This window comes from Neofelis nebulosa, chromosome 4, assembly GCF_028018385.1.
Source record: "Neofelis nebulosa isolate mNeoNeb1 chromosome 4, mNeoNeb1.pri, whole genome shotgun sequence".
NCBI lineage: Eukaryota > Metazoa > Chordata > Mammalia > Carnivora > Felidae > Neofelis > Neofelis nebulosa.
In genome coordinates, this window is record NC_080785.1 from 65,387,499 (window position 1) to 65,410,187 (window position 22,689).

General features: G+C 34.3%; 1 protein-coding gene across 3 annotated transcripts in view; it reads right to left on the bottom strand.

Annotated features, from left to right (window-relative positions):
* Window positions 1–272: 272 nt before the first annotated feature.
* Window positions 273–22,689, bottom strand: part of PHF14 (PHD finger protein 14) — a 214,800-nt gene continuing 192,383 nt past the window's right edge. For all 3 annotated transcript variants that reach the window (XR_009260448.1, XM_058724985.1, XM_058724983.1), the window contains one exon: window positions 273–474. Coding sequence is in view for 2 of the 3 variants with exons in the window: in XM_058724985.1 (XP_058580968.1) it covers window positions 400–474 (75 nt within the window). In the remaining variant the exon portion in view is untranslated. The remainder of the gene's footprint in view (window positions 475–22,689) is intronic.

Sequence of the window (22,689 nt, forward strand, 5' to 3'; positions counted from 1 at the left end):
TTTTTGAACCATGGTGTCTTTTCTTTATATTCATAATTGGAATTCTGTTAATGCCCCTGAAGAAGACAATAGAGCCCAGTAAGGGGAAAAATGACTGTGAGAGATTTTTTGTTGAGGTCATTCAGATGTATTAATACTTAACAGATTATAGGTTACGGATTAGAGAAAATTCTGTCTCCATTCTCAGATTTCATTTTAGTATTTTTAGAAGGTCCTTTATTAAAAGTTTAAATTGCTTTAGAAAACATATAGATTCCAAGAACAAGGTCCTATTTCATTTTCAATGACTTTATTGAGAACATTTTGCAAATTAGATTTTACAATTTAACATTTTACAATTAGAAATTTTATCTGCTACTACATAAATGGCAAACTTTTCAAAACACTACAGAAAATCCTTTATTTCTTTGGATTCTTCTGTTCCATGCTGAGCTCCTGAGATAAATTTTTTCTTTCAGCTTCATTTTCATCTTCCTGCGAAATAAATTTTAGAAAACATTAAAATATAAACTTTAGGGCATTTTATCAGCTATAATTAATACATTTTAATTCTATTTCTCTGAAGAATTAACTGCTGTGATTGTGGCAATCCTAGAAAAGAGGCTAGAAACAAAACGGTAAAATTATGTAACATTCAAATATTTATAGTGGGTGCTCATTTGCACTACACGTGGACTAAACTTTTCTGTATGTTCTTAAAAGCAACTTATTTTATTAATGACCTCAAATTACTTTTGAAAACACCTGCCCATAAAAAGTATCCATTTTAGGGGGGTGAATCAGGTATTTTTACTTCACTGTTTGATAAAAGTAAATTTAACTTCTGAGACACTTTATGTGCTCCATCCAGCATGGCATTTTTGTCTCCTCTAACGTGCTTTCTTGACAGGCCTGCCAATTTTCCAATTACTTGCACCACCATATGTTATCTGAAGATCAGTCAGCTCTAAAATAGGAAACATGGGCATGTCAGTCTATCGAATGCTTACAGTCTTCTACAGTTTCAATTCTAAGTGTGGCTTCATAATTCATAGCAGGGTCCTGTGGAACACGGTGAATAAATGAAGTGACTTCGTAATGTCTGTCTCCATAGGAATGAAGTGCATCTTGTGTTCAATATTAAATGGCGACCTCCAAAGTATAAATAATGAGAGTCTGGAAAAATATTTCACCTTACAATCTGTAACCCATTTCATCATCTATGTTCCTTCAACAATGCCAGGTACAAAGCAGTCTTGCTTTCCTAATGTTTCTAATAATTATCAAGTGAGAACTTTCATTTTTATTAACTGAAATTAAAAAGCATTGTCTACTGAGTTAAGCATAGGTAGGAATTTCTTAAGTATCTCTAGACAACAGTAATATTATCAGTGTCACCAAATACATCACTCTTTATCTCAGAATCTTATAAAACCAAATTCAATCATTGTTGAGCTCTTAGTAAACTGACTTTATTAAATAAATGAAATTCAAGTATAATTTTTTTTCCCATGAAAAACCACATCCTTGCCTATAAATATTAAGGTGGAGAAGGCTTCCTTTATATACTTTGTCTCTAGGTTCGACAGCATCTGTGAGTTAGACTTTGTCAACATTAGAAAAGTAGAGAAATTACCAATATTATAAACCAATCTGAATCATTTATAAATATGTTGCATACAAGGGATGGGGCTTTGAATGTCATTTTGGCAATGTAGTTTTAATATAGTGTTCAAACCATAATAGTCACTGTATGTTGTTTTAATTTTTTTTTCCCAATTTATCTCTACTGAACAGAGATACTATGTTTGATTGACTCTTGAACAGGTATTTTCCACTTTTGGGCAAGAGTTTCTAGAGATTACATTTTGATTAGATCTTAACAGAAGCAAATTTTGCTCTATGCTTTCCGCTGTCTTCTTCATGTGAGACACTGACAGAAGGTGTTAATTTAGCAGGTAAAGGTGGCAAGACATTTTTTGCTAGGTAGCACTGAATTTATGTATTTAAACAGATTTTTTTCAATAAATATAGTACAGTTCTATACATGTATTTTCTCTTCCGTCTGATTTTCTCAACATCTTCTCTTTTCTAACTTACTTTATTATAAGAATACAGTATATAATATACATAACAAAATATGTGTTAATTAACTATGTTATCAGTAAGGCTTTTCTGGTCAATGATAAGCTCTATTGGTTAATCTGGGGGTAGTCAAAAGTCACATGCAGTTGTTGGAACACCTAGCCCTCTCATGTTATTCAAAGGTCAACCATAGTTTATAAATGCATGTCTCTTCTAATATTGCCTCCTGCTCAGGACAGGTGAAGAATTGTTCCACATTGTTCTTTATGCTGAGGACATGTCTTACATGATCTTGCCTTTATGTGCCTTTAAACCGTTTCCATAGGTAACAAGATCCTATCTCCTTTTTCCTAGGTACAAAGATAACTGTGATTTGGATGAAGAAAAGGATTATGAAGGGGAGGAAAAGGCATTTAACCCTAACTGCTAAAGTATAACACACTGTAATTGCTATAGTAGAACATCACCAAAATAATGAAAATAGCAATAAAAGCTTTTATTTATTTTTTTACTTAGAGAGAGGGGGGGGGGACAGGGGAGAGGGGCAGAGGAAGAGAGAGAATCTTAAGCAAGCTCCATGCTCAGCACGGAGCCTGACATGGGGCTCAATCTCATGGGATCATGAGATTAGCCAAAATCAAGAGTCACATGCTCAACCAACTGAGCCACCCAAGCATTCCAACAGGTTTTATCATTATAAATAAAAACAGTAGATTTAGACACAATAAACCTCCATAAAGGATTTTAGAGGTTGGTTTATTTTTGTTTGTTTGTTTACAAGTGCTAATTTGTGTAAGAACTTTATAAGCAATTCAAGATTAATAAAAGCATTGAAATAGCTCAGGCAGCAAATCAAATATCATTGACTAATGATTGCATAATGAATGAAACTGCAAATATAGAAGCTTCTTACCAAAAAGTATTTCTTCACTACTGAATATTAATGGCAGTAAAAAATTTCTTCTGATAAATGGCATGTTTTTGTTTACTCTTTGCTGAGTTAAGACATCTGTTTGTTTCCCAGCAAAAGAAGACCCTTACTACACGGATCATTTTCTTAGTGACAGTCCTGACAATTTTGACATTTGTTTCACAAAGTGTTCTGAAACAGCCAGCAAGAAAATGTACCCTTTGGGGCCACTGGAAAGTGTAGACAGGTTTACCTCTTAACACTGAAGCTTGCTAAATCATACTCCAGAAAACATGTTGATTGTAACCACCCTGCAGATCTGCTAGTTACATGTGGAATTTCAATACCCACTCACATAACAACAACCCATAATGCCAAATGACTGACGACGGTTCTTTAGCCTTCTTGCTCTTTTTACACTGACAGCATTGTTGTAGTAATGAGAATGAGAATGTCTAGGCATACACGGTCCGTGGGATTACGGTCTAATGCTCCTGGTGGTAACATAAGACTGAGGGAGTTATTCTAACAGAGAACAGCAAAAACATTCTTACCTAAACTAAGTATTCTAACAGTAAAAACACTGCCATTCTTACCTAAACTAAATCTCTCTTACCAATGAATAAAACTTGCAAGGTTTTGTTTAAATGCTATTAAAGCTTCCACTATCAATTGGAACAGAGGCACCCTCAATTTTCCTTATTTACAAAACTGTCTTAGTTTTCATAATAGTTCAAAGAATTGATGCCAATTAATAAAACCAATCCATCCTGCTTTTTCTTTCTCTTCGGAGATAACCAACTCCAAAAAAAGGGCAGTTATTTTAGCAGCTAGAATTTCTACTGCTCAGGTAATATTTGGACTCAAATTAGTCTATTAACCCTATAGACAGCCAAATTGTAAGTGATTTCTCTTTAAGTAGTATTATACAAAGGGACAACTTTCCCCATTGTTTGTTTTTATCTTTAAAGAAGAATGTATAAATACTTTATAATGCAGATACCTGTCAAATACCACCATACCCAAGTGATTAAGGTTAATATCACCAGTAATACTTATTCACAGTAATTAACCCTTCGCTATGATGCACTAAAAAGGGCACATCAGGTCTGTGGTATCCTTCCTAATAATGCATAATTTCAATCTAATCATGAGAAATCATCAGATAAACATTATATAAAATAATTAAACAGTAGTCTTCAAAACTGTCAAGGTCATCAAAGACCATACAAAGTTTGGACTGTCACAGATGGGAGAAGACTAAGGGAACATGATGATTAAAAACTGATGGGATCCTGGACCACGAAAAGGGTATTAGTGGGAAAACTGGCAAAATTTAAATATGGTCTATGCAGTAGTTAATAGTATTGTCTTGATGTTAATTCCTGGTTTCAGTTATCTACTTTAGTTATAAAAATCGATAACACTTCAGCAAGCTGGATAAAGGGCAAATGGGAATTACCTGTACTATTTTTGCATTTTTCTTAAATCTAAAATTATTTCAAAAAGCAATTTAATAAATGGTGACTCAATGAAAGGTTTTCTGCATTCAAAGTAAGTATCACGTATATATATTTTATGTGGAAAAAAATTCAAGGCACCTATAGATGCTCACATTGAAAATACACAGCCAAAACAGTTTGCTTTCCATTGTTCTACTTAAAATTCCTTTCGTAAGTATCTCAAATGTTCATAATGGTGATGTTCTTAATTTTTATTTCCTTGTTTATGCTTTCATATATTTTCTTTTCTACTTATGGATTACTTTTACCAACAGAAAACATAAGATTTTTTTAAAATAAATCCCTTTATAATCTCACCCTTTGAACTATTTCCAGAAATAAGCATAGTGGAGGTCAATGTTTACAAAGAGAATTTCAGTTGTTTTCACTTTACTGAATTTCTTACTTATAGCAGACAGATACATGGTAGTACAGCAGTAAAATGAAGTGAGGAGGTGCAGCTAAGCACTAACTTAACCTATTTCTATTTTCTTGTATTATCTTTAGATTTTAAATATTCCTTTGGCTAATCCGAGAGTTATTGTAGTTGGATTCAAATTAATAGTCAAAATTATCTTTATGCTTTAACAATGGTCTTTTTAAAAATGTTAGTGAATATATATGTGTATATATATTTATGGCTTTTGACAAAAAAAAGATATACACTTAATCTGTTATATTAGTTATAGAATAGGTATCAAAAAGCAATATATACTCTTCCAATCTATGGTCAAAAACTGCTGTCTTTTATTTACTTAAAGTATGTTCCAGATATAATTCTCAACAGCATTTAAGATTATGCTTTTAATACAGAAAATGTGCTGGTGCTGCACAATGAAGAAAAAATTTATCTTAATAACTGGAAAAATACTGATGATAATGAAAATGTTTTAGGCAAAATGAGCACGCTGCATGCTTCAGACTAAAATTAATTAGAGTTTTTAATGTTTTACAATTCCACCATAATTCTTTAAATGGTGCATTTCCTTCATAGTAATAAACACTTGGATCATTAAGTAAAGTGCAAGATGTGTGTGATGTGCTACATTTAACAACCTTTGGCTCTTTTTTCTGTACTTCTGCATTCAGTTTTCCAATGCACTGAATAAGCAACTGAAGACCACAATTAAATTTCCTGACTTTGCATATTTGAGATTCTTATTTCATTTAATACAAAAGGTAATTAATCTACCATTTTATAACTGAATCCAACTTTAGTGGGCCATGATAGATACTGAAATGAACTTACAAGAAATGCTTAATTAAATATAGTGTAAAAAGCTAAGATGGTTTTTTTTTTTCCTTATGACAGAAGTTGCATATTTAATTAGAAAGTCTAGGGCTATATTATACAATTAAAGTAACTGGGGAGGTTCTTAGTAAACCTAGCTCAAATACTTACGTCTTGTAAGTAAATTTCTACCTTTTTTTCTACTTAGTGGTTCAGAAAAGAAATAACCAAGGAAATTTCCCTTAATTTAATATTATAAAATCATATCCTTTATTTTAATAGCAAGTAAAACAGATAAAAGGGCAGAAATGAATATCCGATTTCATGTATGAGAATACATGAACAATTCTGTTTCATTTGTTAAGCAATCACTTATCTCCGATTTGTGATTGTGGAACAAATTTAATGGACTAGGTTTGCTTTTCTGAGTCTTTAGTTCCTCTTGTCATGTTTTACTTTGTGGTGGCTTTTGGTAGCATGGAAATGGGGAAGTTAGAAATAAAACACTGGGTTTTCCAGTGTTTCCCAGAGCCAGAAAGACCCTCAGGACTAGCACAACCATCTGGAGAGGGTATATTTATATTAAAGGAAATGAAGATCAGTGAGTGAAAGGTGAGAGTCAGGCAAAATAGCTAGCAGAAAGGAAAGAAAGGAAATGAATGACGGATGGTAAGTGTGAGCGAGAGTAGGCTCTTAATGAACATAAACCCTATTCTATAAGTTTATATCCTTATATCTTCCCATAAACATGAATAAAAAGCACAATTTCTGTAACATTAATTTTTAGATATTTCAGGTACGTTTAAGATATGAACCTTCTAGGGCTAAAAATACCACTATCCTCTTCATATGGAGCTTATGGTCTTAAAGATTAGAAAAAATCTTCTTATAGAAGTCTAATATCTGAGAAATAAGCATAGAAGTATATGCTAGATTCTGCATGAGATGCCCCTACCTTGATAACTCACCTTCATTTGTAACATTTTTGCTTTAAAAGATATTTACTTGGTTTGAAGTATTCAGTTTTGTAAGTTGGTATGCAGTCAGCACTGATTACAGAAAAACAAAACAAAAATATCTCAAATTCTTTAATGGTCCAACATAAATATATTTTCAAGTGAGGATAGCAAAAGTTTTATATGTTTTTTCATGTAGTACCTTATTTATGTTTTTATTTACTTATTAATTTTAATTAAGCATGGTTGACATAATGTTATATTAGTTTCAGGTGTACAACATGCTGATTGACAACTATATATATATTACTCAGTGCTCACCACAGTAAGTATAGTTCCCATCTGTCACCATACAAAGTTACTAAAATATGGACTATATTCCCTATTCAGTACTTTTCATCCCCATGACTTATTTTATAACTAACTGAAACTTTGTATCTCTTTGTCCCCTTCACCTATGTTTCCATTCCCCACACCCCTCCCCTCTGGCACTTATGTTTATTCTATTCAGGAGTGTTTCTGCTTCACTGTTTTTAGTTCCACATATAAGTGATATCATACTGTATTTGTCTTTGTCTTACTTTACTCAGCATAATATTCTCTAGGTCCATCTATGCTGTTACATATTCTACCGTAATTTCTTTATCCACCACAATTTCTTTATGCGTTCAGCTACCCACCGACAGATTGCTTCCAAATCTTGGCTATGATAAATAATGCTGCAATAAACATAGGAGTACATGTATCTTTTGAATTACTATTGTTTTTTTCTTTGAGTAAATACCCACAAGTAAAATTACTGTGTTGTATGGTTTTTCTATTTTTAACTTTTGGAGGAAACTCCATGCTGTTTTCCATAGTGGCTGCACCAATTTACATTCCCACCAACAGTGTTTTAGGGTTCCTTTTTCTCCACATCCTTGCCAAATCTTGCTATTTCTTGTCTTTTTTTCCCCACTAGGTTATTTAGTTTTGAGAAGGAGTGCAGGTGGGGTAGTGGCAGAGAGAGAAGGAGATAGAGAATCCCAAACAGGCTCTGTGTTGTCAGCGCTAAGCCCAGCAAGAGGCTTGATCTCACGAATCATGAGATCATGACCTGAGCTGAAATCAAGAGTTGGTTGCTTAACCGAATGGGCCACCTAGGCACCCCATTTCTTGTCTTTTTGATACTAAGTGGTCTTTGTGGTTTTGATTTGCATTTCCCTGACGATCAGTGATGTTGAACATCTTTTCATGTATCTGTTGGCCATCTGTATACCTTCTTTGAAAAAAATGTCTCTTCAGATCCTCTGCCCATTTCTTTTTTTTTTTTTATTATATTTATCATTTTATTTTTTAATTTACATCCAAATTAGTTAGCAAATAATGCAACAATTATTTCAGGAGTAGGTTCCTTAGCCCCTTACCCATTTAGCCCATCCCTCCTCCCACAACCCCTCCGGTAACCCTCAGTTTGTTCTCCATATTTATGAGTCTCTTCTGTTTTGTCCCCCTCCCTGTTTTTATATTATTTTTGTTTCCCTTCCCTTGTGTTCATCTGTTTTGTCTCTTAAAGTCCTCATATGAGTGAAGTCATATGATTTTTGTCTTTCTCTGACTAATTTCACTTAGCATAATACCCTCTAGTTCCACCCATGTAGTTGCAAATGGCAAGATTTTTTTTTGATTGCCGAGTAATACTCCATTGTGTATACAAGCCACATCTTCTTTATCCATTCATCCATCAATGGACATTTGTGCTCTTTCCATACTTTGGCTATTGTTGATAGTGTTGCTATAAACATGGGGGTGCATGGGTCCCTTCGAAACAGCACACCTGTATCCCTTGGATAAATACCTAGTAGTGCAATTGCTGGGCCGTAGGGTAGTTTGATTTTTAATTTTTTGAGGAACCTCCAGACTTTTTTCCAGAGTGGTTGCACCAGCTTGCATTCCCACCAACAGTGTAAAAGAGATCCTCTTTCTCTGTATCCTCGCCAACATCTGTTGTTGCCTGAGTTGTTAATGTTAGCCATCCTGACAGGTGTAAGGTGGTATTTCATGGTGGTTTTGATTTTTATTTCCCTGATGATGAGTGATGTTGAGCATTTCTTCATGTGTCTGTTTGCCATCTGGATGTCTTCTTTGGAGAAGTGTCTATTCATGTCTTTTGCCCATTTCTTCACTAGATTATTTGTTTTTGGGGTGTTGAATTTGATAAGTTCTGTATAGATTTTGGATACTAACCCTTTATCTGATATGTCATTTGCAAAGATCTTCTCCCATTCTGTCAGTTGCCTTTTGGTTTTGCTGATCGTTTCCTTTGCTGTGCAGAAGCTTTTAATTTTGATGAGGTCCCAGTAGTTCATTTTTGCTTTTGTTTCCCTTGCTACTGGAGATGTGTTGAGTAAGAAGTTGCCGCCACCAAGATCAAAGAGGTTTTTGCCTGCTTTCTCCTCAAGGATTTTGATGGCTTCCTCTCTTACATTTACGTCTTTCATCCATTTTGAGCTTATTTTTGGGTATGGTGTAAGAAAGTGGTCCAGGTTCATTCTTCTGCATGTCACTGTCCAGTTTTCCCAGCACCTCTTGCTGAAGACTGTCTTTATTCCACTGAATATTCTTTCATGCTTTGTCAAAGGTTAGTTGGCCATATGTTTCTGGGTCCATTTCTGGGTTCTCTATTCTGTTCCATTGATCTAAGTGTCTGTTCTTGTGCCAGCACCATACTGTCTTGATGATTACAGCTTTGTAGTGTAGCTTGAGGTCTCGGATTGTGATGCCTCCTGCTTTGGTTTTCGTTTTCAAGATTGCTTTGGCTATTCGGGGTCTTTTCTGGTTCCGTACACATTTTAGAATTGTTTATTCTAGCTCTGTGAAGAATACTGGTGTTATTTTAATGGGTATTGCATTGAATAGGTAGATTGCTTTGGATAGTATCGACATTTTAACAATATTTGTTCTTCCTATCCAGGAGCATGGAATCTCTTTCCATTTTTTTGTGTCTTCTTCAATTTCTTTCATAAGCTTTCTATAGTTTTCAGTGTATAGCTTTTTCACCTCTTTGGTTAGATTTATTCCTAGGTATTTTATAGTTTTTGGTGCAATTGTAAAGGAGATCAATTGCTTGATTTCTCTGTTGCTTCATTGTTGGTGTATAGGAATGCAACTGATTTCTGTGCATTGATTTTATATCCTGCAACTTTGCTGAATTCATGAATCAGTTCTAGCATTTTTTTAGTGGAATCTTTTGGGTTTTCCATGTAGAATATCACGTCATCTGTGAAGAGTGAAAGTCTGACCTCCTCCTGGCTGATTTGGATGCTTTTCTTTCTTTGTGTTGTCTGACTGCAGAGGCTAATTAAGACTTCCAATACTATGTTGAATAACAGTGGCGAGAGTGTACATCCCTCTCCTGTTCCTGACCTTAGGGGGAAAGCTCTCAGTTTTTCCCCATTGAGGATGATATTAGCGTTGGGTTGTTCATATATGGCTTTTATAATCTCAAGGTATGATCCTTCTATCCCTCCCTTCTTGAAGGTTTTTATCAAGAAAGGATGCTGTCTTTTGTCAAATGCTTTCTCTGCATCTATTGATAGGATCATATGGTTCTTGTCCTTTTCTTGCATTGATGTGATGAATCACGTTGAGTGTGGATATTGAACCTGTCCTGCATCCCAGGTGTAAATCCCACTTGGTCGTGGTAAATAATTTTTTCAATGTATTGTTGAATCTGGCTGGCTAATATCTTGTTGAGGATTTTTGCATTCATGTTCATCAGGGAAATTGGTCTATAGTTCTCCTTTTTCATGGGGTCTCTGTCTGGTTTTGGAATCAAGGTAATGCTGACCTCATAGAAAGAGTTTGGAACTTTTCCTTCCATTTCTATATTTTGGAACAGCTTTAAGAGAACAGGTGTTAACTCTTCCTTAAATGTTTGGTAGAATTTCCCCTGGAAAGCCATCTGGCTCCGGACTTTTGTTTTTTGGCAGATTTTTGATTACTAATTTGATTTCTTTACTGGTTATGGGTCTGTTCAAATTTTCTGTTTCTTCCTGTTTCAGTTTTGGAAGTGTGTATGTTTCTAGGAATTTGTCCATGTCTTCTAGATTGTCCATTTTATTGGTGTATAGTTGTTCATAATATCCTCTTATTATTGTTTTTGTTTCTGCTGTGTTGATTGTAATCTCTCCTCTTTCATTCTTGATTTTATTTTTTTATCGGTTTTTTTTTTTTTTTTTGAGACAGGGAGAGACAGAGCATGAACAGGGGAGGGTCAGAGAGAGGGAGACACAGAATTTGAAACAGGCTCCAGGCTCTGAGCTGTCAGCACAGAGCCCGACGCGGGGTTCCAACTCACGGACCGCGAGATCAGGACCTGAGCCGAAGTCGGCCACTTAACCGACTGAGCCACCCAGGCGCCCCTTGTTCTTGATTTTATTATGTGGGTCCTTTCCTTTTTTTGATCAAAGTGGCTAGTTGTTTATCAATTTTGTTAATTCTTTCAAAGAACCAGCTTCTGGTTTCATTGATCTGTTCTACTGTTTTTTGTTATTGTTGTTGTTTTGATAGCATTAATTTCTGCTCTAATCTTTATTACTTCCTGTCTTCTGCTGATTTTTGGTTTTATTTGCTTTTATTTTCCAGCTCTTTAAGGGGTAAGGTTAAGTTGTGTATCTGAGGTCTTTGTTCCTTCTTTAGGAAGGCCTAGATTGCTATAGACTTTCATCTTATGACCGCCTTTGCTGCGTCCCAGAGGTTTTGGGCTGTGGTGTTATTTTCATTGGTTTCCATGTACTTTTTAATTTCCTCTTTAACTTCTTGGTTAGCCCATTAATTCTTTAGTAGGATGTTCTTCAGTCTCCAAGTATTTGTTACCTTCCCAAATTTTTTCTTGTGGTTGATTTTGAGTTTCATAGCGTTGTGGTCTGAAAATATGCACAGTATGATCTCGATCTTTTTGTAGTTGTTGAGGGCTGATTTGTGTCCCAGTATGTGGCCTATTGTGGAGAACATTCCATGTGCACTGGAGAAGAATGTGTGTACTGCTGCTTTAGGATGAAATGTTCTGAATATATCTGTTAAGTCCATCTGGTCCAGTGTGTCATTCAAAGCCATTGTTTCCTTGTTGATTTTTTGACTACATGATCTGTCCATTGCTGTGAGCAGGGTGTTGAAGTCTGGTATTACTATCGATGAGTTTCTTTATGTTTGTGATTAATTGATTTATATGTTGGGTGCTTCCACAATTGGTGCATAAATGTTTACAAATGTTAGGTCTTCTTGATGGATAGACCCCTGAATTATGATATAATGCCCTTCTCCATCTCTTGATACAGTCTTTATTTTAAAGTCTTGATTGTCTGATACAAGTATGGCTACTCTGGCTTTCTTTTGTTGACCATTAGCATGATAGATGGTTCTCTATCCCCTTACTTTCAATCTGAAGGTGTCTTTAGGTCTAAAGTGGGTCTCTTGTAAACAACATATAGATGGATCTTGTTTTCTTATCCATTCTGCTACCCTATGTCTTTTGATTGGAGCATTGAGTCCATTGACGTTTAGAGTGAGTACTGAAAGAGGAATTTCTTGCCATTACATTGCTTGTAGAGTTGGAGTTTCTGGTGGTGTTCTTTGGTTCTTTCTAAACTTTGTTGCTTTTGGCCTTTCTCTCCTCTCTCTCTCTTTCTTTTTATTTTCATCTTTTCTCCCCTCACAGAGTCCCCCTTAAAATTTCTTGCAGGGCTGGTTTAGTGGTCACAAACTCCTTTAATTTTTGTTTGTCTGGGAAACTTTTTATCTCTCTTTCTGTTTTGAATGACAGCCTTGCTGGGTAGAGAATTCTTGGCCGCATATTTTTCTGATTCAGCACATTGAATATATCCTGCCACTCCTTTCTGACCTGCCAAGTTTTTGTGGATAGCTCTGCTGGGAACCTGATCTGTCTTCCCTTGTAGGTTAAGGACTTTTTTTCCCTTGCTGCTTTCATGATTCTTTCCTTGCCTGAGTATTTTGTGAATTTGACTATGATATGCCTTGTTTGATGGTCATTTTTTTGTTGAATTTAATGGGAGTCCTCTATGCTTCCTGGATTTTGATGTCTGTGTCTTTCCCCTGGTTAGGAAAGTTTTCCGCTATGATTGGCTCATATAACCCTTCTACCCCTATTTCTCCCTCTTCTGGGACCCATATGATTCTGATGTTGTTCCTTTTTAATGAGTCACAAATCATCTACTATTCACTAAATGTAACATTTCAAAAATCTCAAATGTGCTAATATTTAGAGACAGTACATATAAACTTCTACTTTCCCTACAGACACTCAAGGAGAAGAAATATTTCTAAATTTATGCTGTTTTATTTTTTTACCCTAAATATACACATACAGGTTTAAATTCCCAGGGATTTAAAAAAATTCTACCAAATTAAAATGAAGTAAAAATAAGGTCTAAAAATGTCTGAAATATGCAAGATCTGAGATAGGGCGATCACCAAAGTATAGTACTCAAAAGACTTCCAAGTTGGATTTCAAAAATCAGAGATTGGCTCATTAAAGTTTTCAGATATATATACACTGTTTACTATGACTAGAATTTATTGAGCAATAACAGTTATAAAAGCTGGAAAATACTTGTATGTAGCATATTTATTTATTCATTAACATAAGCAATAACCATGATATTGGGATTGGCCACTAGAAGACTGCCATCTTTTTCTTAAATTTTTTTTAACATTTATTCATTTTTGAGATACAGAGAGAGAGAGAGGGAGACACAGAATCTGAAGAAGGCTCCAGGCTCTGAGCTATCAGCACAGAGCCTGACAGACAGCAAAACATTACCTGAGCTGAGGTCAGATGCTTAACCAGTTGAGCCACCCAGGCACCCCAAGAGTGCCATCGTTAGTAGGATGTGACAACATTTTGTTTATACTTCAAAATACAACAAGGAGTTTGATGCAGCACAGATTAAAAAGACACTATATATTTTAAGAGAAAAAAAATTTTTTTTTTACTTAGTAAGGCCCTAAGGTTAATTTTTACCAAAATTAACTTCTATACTGCCGTTAGAAAAATCATAATCTTTGGCCATTTTAACTGAAACCACAATTTTAAAAAAAAGAGAAAGATAAAATACATTTTATATTTCCTTTGCTGAGTTTTGATATTCTAAATAAAGGATAGTTATAGCTCATGTGTCAAATTACTGTCAAAGAAACAAACAGAATTTACATAAATGGTAATGGTACATTCAACCTTAATATTACTTTAGAGAATGGGTAGAAGACACTCAACAAGTAAAAAATACCATAAACTCCCTTAATGAAAATTATATTAACTTTTTTTACATAACAACTTCACTGAATGAAACTTATCAAAGTGAAAACCAGAATTTGTATTAAGATAAAAAGCTGACAGAATATTTCAGTAATTAAAATTCTTCTATTGTTATGGTTTCTGAGGCCAGATAAACTGTAAATGTTTTAAACTGACAAATTGCAGACTAAGAAATAACTTCAAATATACGTAATAAAATATCTAGATAGATTTTCATTAGGAACTTATAAACTGTCTCAATTTAAGTTATTTTCAATATATAATGCCCTTTTTAAGCAGGAAGTTGTCAACGTATTTATCTCCAAAGCCACATCAAAATCAAAGAAGGACTTGAGGCTAATTTGCAAACAACTAGGATATGTATGGAACATCTCTTAACTCGCTTACAGTTCTCAGAGTAATTAAGTCACAGAATATTAAAGTTGAAAGATTCCTATCAGATCTTATCTAATCCTGCACATTATATATGAAAATACTGAGCACTAAATAGACAAAAATACGAAACCACTTTCTTTACTAGGTTATCTAGGGACATAAAACAACTCCCCAAACTGTCTTCCAAACTCAAATGATTTAAAACTATACTGCTAAAAGAAAAATGATAACTTTACAGTGGAGAAACCTGACAAACACTAACTTAACTTGACTGAGCATGGTTAACATAACTAGAAATACATATTGACATGCTATTTCCCCTCATATGATGTACTGAGAAGGGACATCACCTCTAGTCTGTGGTAGCCTCAATCTAAGCATGAGGAAATACCAGACAAACCCAAATTGAAGGATAGTCTATAAAATAAATGAATAATACTCTTCAAAAGTGTCAAGGTTTGAAAGGCAAGAAAAGGGTGATAATTGCCACCATCCAGAATACCCATGAATGGGGATTCTGGGCCAGAAAAAGGACATTAGTGACAAAACCGGTAAAATTCAAACAAATTCTATAGTTTACTTAGAAGTATTACAATATTAAGATTTGCGTTTGATCATTGTTCTGTGTTTATATAAGATGTTAACATAAGGAGAAGGTGGGTACTCTCCATAAAATTTTTGCAACTCTTAAAATCTAAACTTGTCTCAACACAAAAAGTAAAAACAGACAAGCAAATAAAAAAATCTTTGTTAGGATGATTTAGAAATAAATATGCTTTGGTTTTAAATACTATAAAGTTTCTCACCAAAGTAGTATGCAGAGGTAATCAGAGTTATACATAAAGAGGTTTTGGCATTTCCATAATATGAACAACTCATTACAGACTCTATAAAGTAGTGCCTTTAGTAAAAAAATGCTAGTAAAATCATACATTCAGTGATGTTTCACACGTGAAGTTCACTGTCATGTTTTTCTGATTCATGAAGTTTAACAACCATTAGAACAATATTCAACTGTAATACAGTAAAATATATGATTTGTTTTTATTATTTCATTTGGTCGTATTTTGGGTAGTAGATGTTCTTATTAATACTAACATGTTATTTTCATACCTTTAATCAGTGCCTTCAAAAATTATGTCTGACTGTTATCTAGAGGAAAAGAGGTATTCTTGCTTAACAAAGAAAATTTCTCCAAAGAAGTTACCATTTGACCTAAGACTGACTTAATAGGGTACAGATGTCAAACCAAAGCAAAAATGTTAGTAAGTCAAAACCTAAAGATCAATCAATTGATCTATTCATTTTTGGTAACCCAATGACAGACCTGATTGTATTGATCAAATAATCTTTACATTTTAGAAGAGTCTGGAATATAGTTTGTTCATTGACTCATATTAAACATTATCTTACAGAGAGGGAGGCAAACCATAAGAGACTCTTAAACACAGAGAACAGACAGGGTTGCTGGAGGAGGGGGTGGGAGTGGGGAATGGACTGGATGGGTGATGGGCACTGAGGAGGGCATTTGTTGGGATGAGCACTGGGTGTGTATGTAAGTGATGAATCATTGGGTTCTACCCCCCACAATCAAAACTACACTGTATATTAACTAACTTCAGTTTAATAAACCTAAAACAAAAACATTATCTTATAAAGATGGTTTTAACTCTTGAAGTAAATTATATTCCTAGAATAAATTCTCTTCCTAGAATCTTCTTCCCTTTTTACTCTTACAAAAATTTAATGAGGGGGGCCTGGGTGGCTCAGTTGGTTGAGTGTCCGACTCTTGATTTTGGCTTAGGAAGTGATCTTATCGTTCTTAGGAATGAACTCCATGTCAGGCTCTCTGCTGTCATACAGCCTGCTTGGGATTCTCTCTCTCCTTCTCTCTCTGTCCCTACCTTGCTTGTATGTGTGCACGTGTACTCTGTCTCAAAATAAACAAATAAACGTAAAAAAATTTAATGAACAGTGACTGTGAGTTGGACATTAGGCAAGGTATTGGAAATAACAAAGATGGATAAAAGTTCTTGCTGCCTAGAGCAGTCCATGTTCCAATTTGATAGACAGGCATGCATATAATTACAATGCAATGGAGAAAGTACATCAGGCATATAAATGTGAAGAGAAGAAAACTGACCATGATAATACATAGAAGAGTTTGCCTTTTTTTAATGATTAATATTCTAGAGAGGTGGGCTATGTCATCAAAATAACAAACCTTTCCTCATGCCCAAAGATTAGTATTGTGAATCTTTAAAACAAATACTTCTCACTGTAACTTACACTATCCTTGTATTAAGGTAAATTCAACATCAAGGGCATCTTTCAGAAATAAAACTATGTTTAGAAAGTGAATCTTAAAAACTTTACTCCCAAGTGAACAGATTAAGTTGCCTCAAATATCTCTATTTCAAGTTGAATACTATTTTCCCCAGAGTGAACCCATTAGTCTTCATAGTTTTATTGAAAATTAACAGCTCATTAGATGTCCAGTAACACATCTTCTATGGCACATTAATTTTTCATGGATTAAAAACTGATTTTGCTTCAAGAAAAATTAAAAATATTATTTTAGAAAATTCCACACACAAAAATGCTCTAACAGTGGTTTTTCACAATCAGTGTCAAAAATAACAGCCACATTTCCATATCTAGAACTTGTAGATTACTGCTTAGCCACTGTTTTGCTTTTTTTAAGAAAAAGATTTCTAGACAAATGGCACCTTTTACTCTGATTTTGTATGCTTAGTTTACTTCTGTCATAAAGGTGTCAGTCAGTGAGGAGTCCTCTGAATTTATGCACAGAACTTGCTATTCCTCAGCACTCAGATTGTTCTCCATAACATGTATTACAATGAAAGGATCATTTACTTATTTACATATCATGTGTCTTCTTTCACTAGGCTGTAAGCTCCATGATAGAAGATTTTTCCCTGTCTTGCTTATTACCACAGTATCCTAAGGAATTAGTACTATTCCTATCCTACTTTGGCTTCTTAATGAATATTTCTTGACTACATGAATAAATTTACTACTATACAGATGCACAGGAAACAAATAAATAATACTTTTGACTTTTTGTATACATATCAAATACCAAGTATTTACATACATTATATGTAATCTTCACAAATGCCAGGAAAGAATAAGTATTTTTAATATTTTCATTCCCATTTCTCATTGAGAAAATTGAGGATTGGAGACATTAAGGAACGGCTCTTAGTCACACACTTAAAAATATGACAACCTAGGATTCAAATTCAGCTCTGACTCCAAAGAGTCCTCTTTCCATATACCAAAGGGACAATTACAATTGCCTGTGATCAATACATTTTAAAAGCATCCCATACATTCTGAAAAATAACTCAATTTTGCTCACTGGCTACTGACCACATTAATTATTCAGTTTAACAAAAAGATTCTAAGTCTATCTCACAGAAGTGACTGAAAAACAACCTTTAAATCCAAAACAGTTCTACAATTCTGCTCCCTAAAGATAATCTGTAGAAATCTTGATAAATATACTGATTGCCTTTTCACTTTTTCAAATATTATGATAGTATTTAGGATTTATTGTATGATATTTCCTAAATCTCATGAGGAAATAGAAATAGTTGAGGACAAAAAGGGTATTGGTAAAATGTCACAAGAATCAATTTTTGAGCAACACACAATTCTGCACTACTTTGGGATGACTGCTCTTATGTCTTCAAATAAACTCATGTAAAGATAATTTATTATCAAGGTCCATGGCTTTCCCAATTTTTTACTAATTACTAACACAAAAGCTTACTTTTTGAGAAAATAAAAATAGCCTCTATTTGTAAGAAGAATCATAAGCCTCTAGAGGTAGGACTCCTCTGGGCTCTTGGGAATGCTGAGAGTTCAAACTCAAGGGTCTCAAAAGAAAATCTGAGTACAATATTAAATTGACTCTGACAAAACCCAATGATTAATGAAAAATGAAGTTATACAGTTGAAAATATAAAAATGACAAAAGTTAATGATCTCATAGCCACATTATGTGGCAGTCATACTGTTCAATCAAAAATCCATTAAACATTTAAAAGTTCTAATTTTCATAATACAGATGGTTCAGTCATTACCCAGGGAATTTAAATTTATAATTATCCGTTGCAATGAGAGGGTTTTTAAAGAATTATTTTATTTTGCTTATTTTAAAATTACTGTATTTTATCACAGACAGAAAATACATAAATAGAATGCAGCTCCTTTTTTTTCCCATTTTCTTTTAAAATAGAAAATAAAGTATATGGTCTGTAATTCACCACAGATTGAAATGTTTTATTGATAAATTCAATTTCAAAAGAATTGTAAAACAGGAATATAACTGAGTAATAGTAGGCATTTGAAACTGTGACACCATTGTGTCCCATCTGACTGTAGGTAGCCTGAAGCAGGGCTTTATTCTGCTGATACAAAGGTAGTAAACCCCAAAATTAATTTGTGTTACATGTTTCACATCACAAGCAGCACAATAATATGTAATATTATGTTGACTTCTGAAAAGCCATATGGAAAACTTGGTAACATTGTTTTTTTAGAAAAATTGTAGGCTTCTAATATACAAAATAAATCTACATGACTTATTTAAACTAAGCTTTACTTAAAATAAAAAGTTAATGATGTGTTTCCTTCTTTCTTTCCTTTAGTTTTTCATTCAGTAATTATTTAATGAATACCTATTACGTGCAATATGTTTAGGGTAGAGAGGACAGCAAACACAGCTGATCCCGGTGATCAGGAAATTTATACACTTGAAAGGTAAAGTGTCTTCAATTCAGACCTATGTTCTTTATACCAGACACCTCCAGGTTTCTTCAGGGTATCAAATTATTTTTGTTATAAATGTTGCAAACGTAACAGTAATCATAACCGTAACTTATAACACTTAACCTTTCAGTATTCCTTCTCCATCCTTTTCCCCTTTCTTTCCAATACATTGAGTTGGATATTACTTATTCCCTGGTATGTTTTTATATTTTAACATTTTATATGAATGGCATCATATTATATATCTTCTACAGTTTGCAGTTTCTTTTCTTTTTTTTAATTTTATTTAAACCCAAGTTTGTTAACATATAGTGTAATAATGGTTTCAGGAGTAGAATTTAGGGATTTGTCACTTACATATAACACCCAGTGCTCAACACAAGTGCCCTCCTTAATACCCATCGCCCATTTAGCCCATCCCCCACACACACCCCCCCGCCCCAGCAACCCTTAGTTTGTTCTCTATATTAAGACTCTTATGGTTTGCCTCCCTGCAGTTTGTTTTCAACATTACATTTTATCAATTTATTTACATTAAACTTTCTTAATATAAATGTTTTTAACTCAAACACTAACTTCATACACTTGAAACATTCCAACTAAGGTCAAGGTGATAACACGCATACCACTATTATTTAATCTTGTTTTGGAGATATTAGCCAACACTATTAGACCAGAGAAAGACAAAGTATAAAGTTGTAAAAGAGGAAGTAAAACCAACCGTATTTGTGTATACCTAGAAATGTCCAGGGAATCAACTGAAACACCCTTACAAACAATAAGAGAATACAGTGAGGACCTCTATTGATAATATGAGGAAAATCAACAATAGGTTAAAAAAAACCCAACAGATTATTCAAGACAACTCTAAATTCTATATCTGCGTTCTTCTAGTTACATCCCTAAATTTCGAGAGGAGAGTGATCAAAACAAGAAAACTGTCCACTATGTGTATTTCCAAGAGGAAATCGATACATAAGCAAGTCACATTTAGAGATAAATCAGGTATGGAGATAAGTTACAACAGATTTCTATGTTTTTTTTTTTTTTCAGAGCACTCTTCTCTACTAAGAGCTGTTAAGATTTTAGAGATAGGAGGTACCTTAGAGGATGGATCATTTGATCTATTCTTTTTTATAATGCTGATAGAAAAGCCATTCTTAGAGTACATAACTGACTTCCCCAGGGTCCCATAGCTAATTAATAGTAAAGTTGGATTCAGAATTCATGTCTCCTAGGTTGCTGTCTGGAACTGTCTTTCATGACGGATTAATATTGACTGTAATGAAGCAATATGATTTTAAATCAATTGTTGGCAAAAATAGAGATTATACAAAAACACAACAAAAAATGTTGGTGACATTGTGTGTGTGTGTGTGTGTGTGTGTGTGTACACGTAATCCATGGGTTGAATTTATCTTACACTGAAAAACAAGTATGTGATGTTCTTCCCCAAAACATCTACATGAGTACATGTCTAGGCTTTGTTGTCAGACAAACCTATTTGAATCCTGCTTTGGAACTTACTGTTGATGTGACCTTGGGAAAGGCACATGACCTCTTAGTTTTGGCTTCCTTATCTGTAAAATGTAAAAAAATAAAAACCTAGCCTCAAAACCTAACCAGAACAAAAATTATAAGTTTTGTAGGGGGGCCTGGGTGGCTCAGTTAATTAAGCATCCAACTCTTGGTTTTGGCTCAGGTCATGATCTCACAGGTTCATAAGTTTGAGCCCCACATTGGGCTCAGTGCTGACAGAGCAGAGCCTGCTTGGGATTCTCTCTCTATCCCCCTCCCCTGCTTGTGCTCTCTCAAAATAAATAAATACTTAAAAAGGGTAAGTTTTGCTTTCTTTTCTATCTACAATCCTAATTTTTCAATACAAATGATAATTGTTAAGAATTAAATTTACAATATAGAATGTTTTCTATTTGTTGGTTATCTACGAATATGTATCTATTATGTGCCAGCTTCTGTTCTAGGAGATGGAGAAACAGCATTACTGTCCTCATGGATCTTAAATTCCAACAGGGAAAGACATAATAATCTGCTAACAAGTTTCAAATTTTGATGTAGCAGAAAGAACACAGGAAAGGGATACAAACTGTGGGAGCACACCTTTTCTTAGACAAAGTAATCAGGAAAATACCTCTACTAAAGAGGTGACATTCAGGCTGAGACCTGAATGATATGAAGGAGCCACTCATATACTCATCTGTGAGAAGATGATGTCCAGACCTACAGAAGACGGGCAAGGACTTTAGAGTACAAATGAGTTCAGCATGCACATGCACCAGAAAAGTCAGCATATTTGGCACGATATTAAATGTTAGGTACAACTATGTGGGCCATATTGGATATTCTGTTTGCAATGAGAAGCCATTGGAGGGTTTAAAATTTTAAGTAATATGATTTGATTTTGAATTCGATGCTTGTTTTGGTTGCAATTTAGAGAAAATAGAGGATAGGTAAGAATGAAAATAGGAACATAGGGCAAAAGGCTACTGCAATAGTCCGTATCAGGAATGAGAGTGTCTTAAAGTATTGTAGTAGTAGTAGGAGTAGAAAGTATAATATGGTTCAGAGTATGTTATAGTTTAGAGTAAGGGCAGGCTGATAGGTAGATATGGAAATCAACAACAACAACAAAAAAGTAATTAGGGATGATTCCTCTGTTGTTGGCACCCAAAAATGGATAAGTTGGTAAAGACTATGGGAGACATAGTTGTGATGGGAGTGATGAAGAATGAGGAAATAAGAATTCTATTTTGGCAGTATTGAGCTTAAGACAGTCTTTAGATATTCAATGCCAATGTCAGCAAATATTTGGGCAGATGAATTTAGATCTTGGAAGAAGAATTAAGGGCTGGTATTAGAAGTTTTGAAGTCCTCAACGTATAGTTATTATAAGACTATTTGCAATCATCTAGGGAACAATACGTAAATAGAGAAGAAAAAGGCCCCAAGGACTAATAAGCCATGTTAATACAACTTAGGTAGAGGTGAAGAATTTAGCTAACAGGACTGAGGAGTTGCCAGTTTTGTATGAAGAAAATTAGGGGACAATATGGGCCACAGAAACCAAGATAAGAACATTTTCAAGAAAGAGGAAATGGCCAATTGATTGCCAAAAGATATTAAGAAGTCAGATAAGATTCAAGCAGAGGCATGACTACTTTGACAAGAAAGACACTGTAAGTGACCTTACAAGAATCATTTCAGTAGAATGGTAGAGATCAAAGCCCAGTTGAAATAATTTAAAGAGGGGCCAGGACATGTCATTTTGCATTTCATCCTTCTTGTTTAATTTTAAGACTGGAGCTATAGCAGCAATCTTTGAACCATGGTAGAAAGACCAAAAGACTCATGGTAAAATTACTCCTGATAGCTTGGGCTTCTAGCAATACTATTTCTGGGCTTTTAGTCAAGCATTATATTTTATATCTTCCATATATTAATCAAACCTTTCCTGCAGCATAAAAATCTACCTCCTCTATAAACAATATATGGTATATATATCTCTGTCCTGGTCCCCT